Here is a 6,000-nt window from a genome sequence, read left to right as displayed (position 1 = left end):
TGTGTGTGTGTGTGTGTGTGTGTGTGTGTGTGTGTGTGTGTGTGTGTTGCTGGGGGATGAAACTCAGGCCTTTTTGCATGCCAGGCAAACACTCTGGATTAAACCACACCCCCAGACCCTGTAAATCATTTCCTGCTGGGCATGGGAACCTGGTGTGTGCTATAAACATCTAAAGTGCTAAGAATGGGCTGTGGCAGTTCGCCTCCACTCCTGTTCCTGGCTCAGCATCTCTTACTGAAGGCAAGAAATCTCCATGGCTGAAGACATCGAAACCAGGGCCATTGATCTCAGCATTCTCTCTGCAGGCTTCCCAGAAGAGCACACTATGGACTCAAAGCACAGGAAGCTAGGTGAGATGAGCAGGTGATCCAGATGGTCCAACCCGGGGGAGCACAGGTCCCCTCAAATGCAGCACAATTCACGGATCAGAGTTGGGGGTGTGACTATTGTGAACAAGGCCTTCATTGAATTCTAGCATAATAAAGGAAGGAAGGAAAAGCCAAAGAGAGAGACCAAGAGAGGAAGGGAGAAAGGGAAAGGGGGAAGGAGGAAAGAAGAAAGGAAGGAAGGAAGGAAGGAAGGAAGGAAGGAAGGAAGGAAGGAAGGAAGGAAGGAAAGGAGGGAGGGAGGGAGGGAGGAAGGGAGGAAGAAAGGAAGAAAGAAAGAAAGGAAGGAAGGAAGGAAGGAAGGAAGGAAGGAAGGAAGGAAGGAAGGAAGGAAGCAGGTAGCTTAGAGAGGTGGTTACCTGCCAAAGATCACACAGCTATGACAGAGTGAGTGTGGTACAAACTAAGATGAAGTTTCCTCAGCCTGCACTGTGGTGGGTGACTTACTTTTTCCCTAAAACCTCTCCTGGCAGCCTCCATGACTACTCAAGATGATGGAGAGGTAGCATCAGTCCTTAGGGAGCCCCCAGACTGTTCAGGGAGACAGAATCCAACCTACTTCACAGTTCTCCCATTCAGTAAAGGAGAGCAATACCCTGAGCTCCTCGATGAGAGAATGTGGTACAGCCCCTGCCCTTCTTTGGGCAGAGCCTGAAAGCTGAGTGAGCGAGGCACTTAGTCTCCCCAGGGCTCAGTGACACACAGGGGAAGGTGGGAAAGGCTGGAGCTACGGGCCCAGTCTTAGGTTTCTCCAGTCTGACCCTATATTTCTGTGGGCTTTTTAGAGATGTCCCTGGGCCTACCTACAGGAAAGGGTGGGCACTGTTGGCATGGACCAGCAGCTTATTAACTGAGCTACATGGGCCCTGAGGGGGGCAGGCATTTCCCCTAACTGCCAAGAGAGAGAGAGATCCTTGCTGTCCTGGGAGGCCTGCCCCATTCCAGGTGCCCATGCGGTCTCTAACCTCCCCTTCTCCCACAGCTGAGCCCTCTATGGTACCCATGCTGACTGGCAGCTTCCTGATGGGGCCAGCAAACCTCTCCACCGTGCCCTTCCTACCACCTGCTTTGTCCAATCAAGAGCCAGCACCCAGCCACACAGACCTAGAGGGAGCTGCTCAGATGCCTGGTATGTTGATGGTCTAGAGAAGAGGTGCCTCCTCCCTTCAGGCAGATGGTTGAGGAATTGGCACCAGGCAGGGGCTGCTGAAACAATTTCCTCTCCCATCAGGGTCATCCTCAAGGTCCCGTCCCACTCATGCCTGCTGGAAGGCATGCCTAGCTCAGGAGGAAACATCCATGGGGGGGGATTCTACTGCCAGCCTTGTGTCACTTGTCCCCCTTCTTGTCTCTGTCAGCCACCCTGCCAGGTGCTAGGGACACCACCATGGGCAAGACAGGCTCAGCTGCTGCTCCTGGAGAAATGAGAGCCCCATGAAAGGGTGTTGATCTTTCATCCCAGTACAAAGATGGGTGATGTGGACTGCCCCTCTCCTCACTGTCTCTGTCTCCTGCAGTGTCCTCCTCTAGCTCCTCACTGAACTGTTTGGATCTCCCTGCTGGGCATATCCAGATCCTCACCACTCTACCTCAGGGACTCTGGCAAATCTCAGGGGCTGGCGCAGGGCTCTCCAATGTCCTAATCTACCATGGTGAGTGTGCAAGTCCCGCATTGAAACTGACTGCCTTTCCTTCCTCCCTCACCTCTTACCATTGCAGGCATTTTTCAACTCTGACATAGCACCTATTCATAAATCGTCCCTCCCCAAACACCTTCCTCTATCTTCAATCCCCTCTCAAAAAAAAAAAAAAAAAAAAAAAAATCAAAGCACAAGAGCCTCTCTAAGGTGGTCTGCGTAGCTGACTAGTCTTGCAGCCTCTGTGTGTCATTATTTCCTCTCCCCTTAGCTTTTCCTTGTTTAAAAACACTTCAAAAATATTTTATTTTAATTTACCTGCATATGTGCTCAAACACATCAGAATGCGTGGCTGCAATGCCTGAAGAAGCCAGGGGTGACAGGTCGCTCTGGAGTTGTAGTTACAGGCTACTGTGAACAGCCTGACATGGATGCAGGGGGCCAAACTCATGACCACTGGAAAAGTACATGCTCTGAGCCACTGTGCTATCTCTCCAGCCCTTAAAAAACAAACAAAACCCCCGCAGCTTTATTCAGTAACACCCATCACCAAGCCAAACAATAAGAGACTCAAGGATTACCTGAGTGCCTCCTTACCTGAGTGCTGATGTGAACAGTTTGCTGTGCACTCTTGTACACTCTCTCTAAGTTGCCTTGTTTTCTGATCGGTTAAATTGTGCCCATTGATCCACCATACTGAGAGGCTGCCAAGAAGCCTGGGAAGGCATGGCCAGGCTCTAAGGGATGACATGGGTGATGCTTCCACTCAAAACCATAGCCAACTTTTAGGGTCACATGTCAGTTTCTGTATAAGATAAGATGTCCCAGAAGCAAGGGAGCACCTTCTAACATGGAGGGAAATGAGCACTGACCATACCAAGTGAGTGCCAGGAGTGCTGTGAGCCCCCTGGGAGCTGACTGTGCCCACTTACAGATGGGAACTGGATGTAACTCAGAGTTTCCTCCCCAGTTTCACCCTGAATGCCTTCCCTCTCTCCCCACATTCACCACGCTATCACGTCAAGAGCAATAAGAGATTATTTACTCCAAAGCCAGGTGTGAATGACCATGGCTGGGAACACAGATTCAAGGACCCCCAAATGCCACATTCCAACATGGAAACAGCCAAATGAACTTTTTATGGGAACAGAACAAAAAGAGTTATAAGTCAAGGCATCTTTCAAATACATTGGTGGAAACAGCACCTCCTAATAGGATTTTTACAGGAAGTCTTAAGTATGTTAATTTAAACACAGAGGTGGGCAATTAATGTCTGTGGGGGTAAGTGCTAAAGACATCCCAAGACAGTTTGGCTCTGGACCTTATAGCTCTCCACAGGCACAGAAATTCTAACTAGTCAGTCAGCATTTAACACAGATGTGGGGTCCCCTTGGGAGGGGGTTGGTTCACATTGTACAGTTTGATTGAAGTGGAGATGACCCCAGTGCATTCCTGAATGAGTTCCTGATGGTTCTTACACTCTTCCTTACCTTTGTTGTAGGTGAGATGCCCCAGGGCAACCAAGGACTCCCTTCAAGCAGCCCCACTGTCCCCAGTCTTCCCAAATCCCCAGAGCGGCCCGGCTCCACCAGCCCCTTTGCACCATCTGCAGCTGACCTGCCCAACATGCCCGAACCTGCGCTGACCTCCCGTGTAAACGAGACGGGTGAGGAGTGGGGCCCTGAGAGAGACATTGGAAACAAGCAGAGGGCTGGGGGAAGGATATTTCTCAGACAGTCAGAGCCCCCTGAGGGGACAGGCATGCCCCTGGGTGACGACAGGTCATGAGAGGTGCATGAAGACTGATGAAGCAGGGAGTATAACTGAGGCTTGGGCGACAGCTGGAACATATATGTCCACCCAAGCAGAGCACAAGCCACAAGCTCCTGTTGATCCTTAGGGCGTGAAAACAGACCTAGCATGCCTGGGCCTTCTGACGCTGGAAGCCCAAGCTTTACTTGCAGAGCATGTTTTTAATTTTGCTTTTCTTTGCTTGCCCCACCTGACCTGAAACTTGATATATGCCTATTAGATTGACTCTAAACTTGCAGAAATTCTCTTACCTAACCCCCTGAGAGCTGGGATTACAAATCCACAATGCCTGGTTTTACTATAATCTTTGAATCATTGGTTTACAAATGTTTTTTAAAAGTTCAGCTGGCTAAAATGGAGATGTCAGATACAGTCTTGGGTAGCCTTTTTGTAACTTGGTCTTGGAGGCTTGGGCAAGTGGTTCTGCCCTCTAGATGCCCCCACTACTGAGAGGAGTTGTGGGGCTCCCCATACTCTAATCTGCATTTGCCTCTCCATGCTCAGAGGATACAGCACCCTCCCTGGACCAAGAGGATCCTGAGTCTTCCAACAAGCTTCCAAAATGGCCAGGTGAGTGATAGTGGGGTCCCCTCTTGTCCTGGAGACCTGGTATGAAAGTTAAAATAGTACTTCACTTCATTCATGCAATGCTTAATCAGTTCCTTGTCTGTTGGCTCACTTGCTCATTCATTCATTCACTCATTTACTCATTCATTCATTCATTCATTCATCACCCAGTTGATTTCCCCAGTGTTGTAGCATCTATGCTGCCATTCAAGCAGTGGTACACAGGCCTTAAGTCGTTATCCTTGGGAGTCACCTGTGGGAACTGACCTTGCATTTGTGAGGGATGAAGGGAGTTAAGTGTGGAGCACTAGAAGGGAGGATGTCAGGGGAAGTGAGAAAACAGGTAAGCCACTGGATGCTCCTTCAGAGTGCTCCCCTGAGCTTCACACTAAAGCCTCCCCGGTCACAGTATCACCTCCATTTCACAGATGAACTCGCCTGAATCATAGCAGGGTATACAGGTATTCACAGTCACACAAAGGAGGAGCCAAAATTTGAACTCAGACCGATGGGCTCCCGAGTCTCAGCCATTTTTGTTATTGTTGTTGTTGCTGCTAATGCTATTTGTTTGTCTTAAGACAGAGTCCTGCTATGTAGTTCACACCCCTGAAGTGACTCTGCAACTCAGGCTGGCCTTGAACTCATGTCCCTATTATCTCAACCTCTTGAGTAGTAATATCATAGATGTGTGACCCCATGCCCAGGCCTTCATCTTTCTTCCTTTTTCACTTCCTTTCTTCCTTCTTTTTGTTTTCTTTCTTTCTTTCCAACTTGCTATGTAGCTGAGGACAACTTTGAGCTTCTGATTTCCTGCCTCTACCCACCAAGTCCTGAGACTGCAGGCATGTACCCCAACAGTCCTGGTTATGAAACCCGGGCTTCTTACGCTCCAGGGAACACTCTATCAACCTCAACAACCCCATCAGCCCCACTGTCTTTTTAAAGGCTTTAAATCACATCTATTTGTTTGTGTGTGTGTGTGTGTGTGTGTGTGTGTGTGTGTGTGTGTGTGTCCATTCACAGTGCACATGTCAGAGCACAATTTGCAGGAGTCTGTTCTCTCCTTTCACCATGAGGGGCCAGGGGTGGAACTCAGGTGTGCAGGTTTAGCAAGAAGCACATTTGCTCACTGAGCCATCTCATCAACCCCCACCCCCAGGCTTTTTAAGCTTTACTTTTAACTAGTGTACACTCATTGTCAAAATGATAGGTTCCATCGTGACATTTTCACACACATTGTATTTTGTTCACACCACTATCATCTGTTCCATTTTGTCTCTCCCAATGATCACTAAATACTCTTTTTTCATGTTCTCTCTTTCTGTCTGTCTGTCTATCTCTCTCTCTCTCTCTCTCTCTCTCTCTCTCTCTCTCTCTCTGTGTGTGTGTGTGTGTGTGTGTGTGTGTGTGTGTGTGTGTGTGTGTTTCCAGGCTTCATATATGGAAACATGCCTTTCTGAGCCTGGATCATTGCACCTAACCTGCTGAATCCACAAATAACCAACTCTCCTTCCAAACCCCATAGGGCTGGTTGGCCCAGGGCACAGAGGGGCTGGGGAGCAGTTTGGTGGCAGATCATGTGCCCTGTGTTTCATACA

The 6,000-nt window shown here is 49.1% G+C and overlaps 2 protein-coding genes across 5 annotated transcripts in view; one reads left to right on the top strand and one right to left on the bottom strand.

The window, feature by feature from the left end:
* The window catches only part of Tvp23a (trans-golgi network vesicle protein 23 homolog A), a 141,030-nt gene that overhangs the window by 101,052 nt on the left and 33,978 nt on the right, over positions 1-6,000 (bottom strand). The gene's annotated exons all lie outside the window — the stretch shown is intronic.
* Ciita (class II major histocompatibility complex transactivator) overlaps positions 1-6,000 on the top strand; it is a 38,611-nt gene that overhangs the window by 12,920 nt on the left and 19,691 nt on the right. For both annotated transcript variants that reach the window (XM_055597702.1, XM_055597704.1), the window contains 5 exons: positions 306-350; positions 1,369-1,515; positions 1,904-2,038; positions 3,525-3,689; positions 4,340-4,405. In XM_055597702.1, coding sequence (XP_055453677.1) covers positions 306-350; positions 1,369-1,515; positions 1,904-2,038; positions 3,525-3,689; positions 4,340-4,405 — 558 coding nt within the window. The remainder of the gene's footprint in view (positions 1-305; positions 351-1,368; positions 1,516-1,903; positions 2,039-3,524; positions 3,690-4,339; positions 4,406-6,000) is intronic.

The sequence above is a fragment of the Psammomys obesus genome, unplaced genomic scaffold, assembly GCF_907164565.1.
Source record: "Psammomys obesus unplaced genomic scaffold, mPsaObe1.curated_primary_1811, whole genome shotgun sequence".
NCBI classification, from domain to species: Eukaryota; Metazoa; Chordata; class Mammalia; order Rodentia; family Muridae; genus Psammomys; species Psammomys obesus.
Note: the sequence above shows the minus strand (reverse complement) of the source record. Positions and strands in the feature narration are given on the sequence as shown.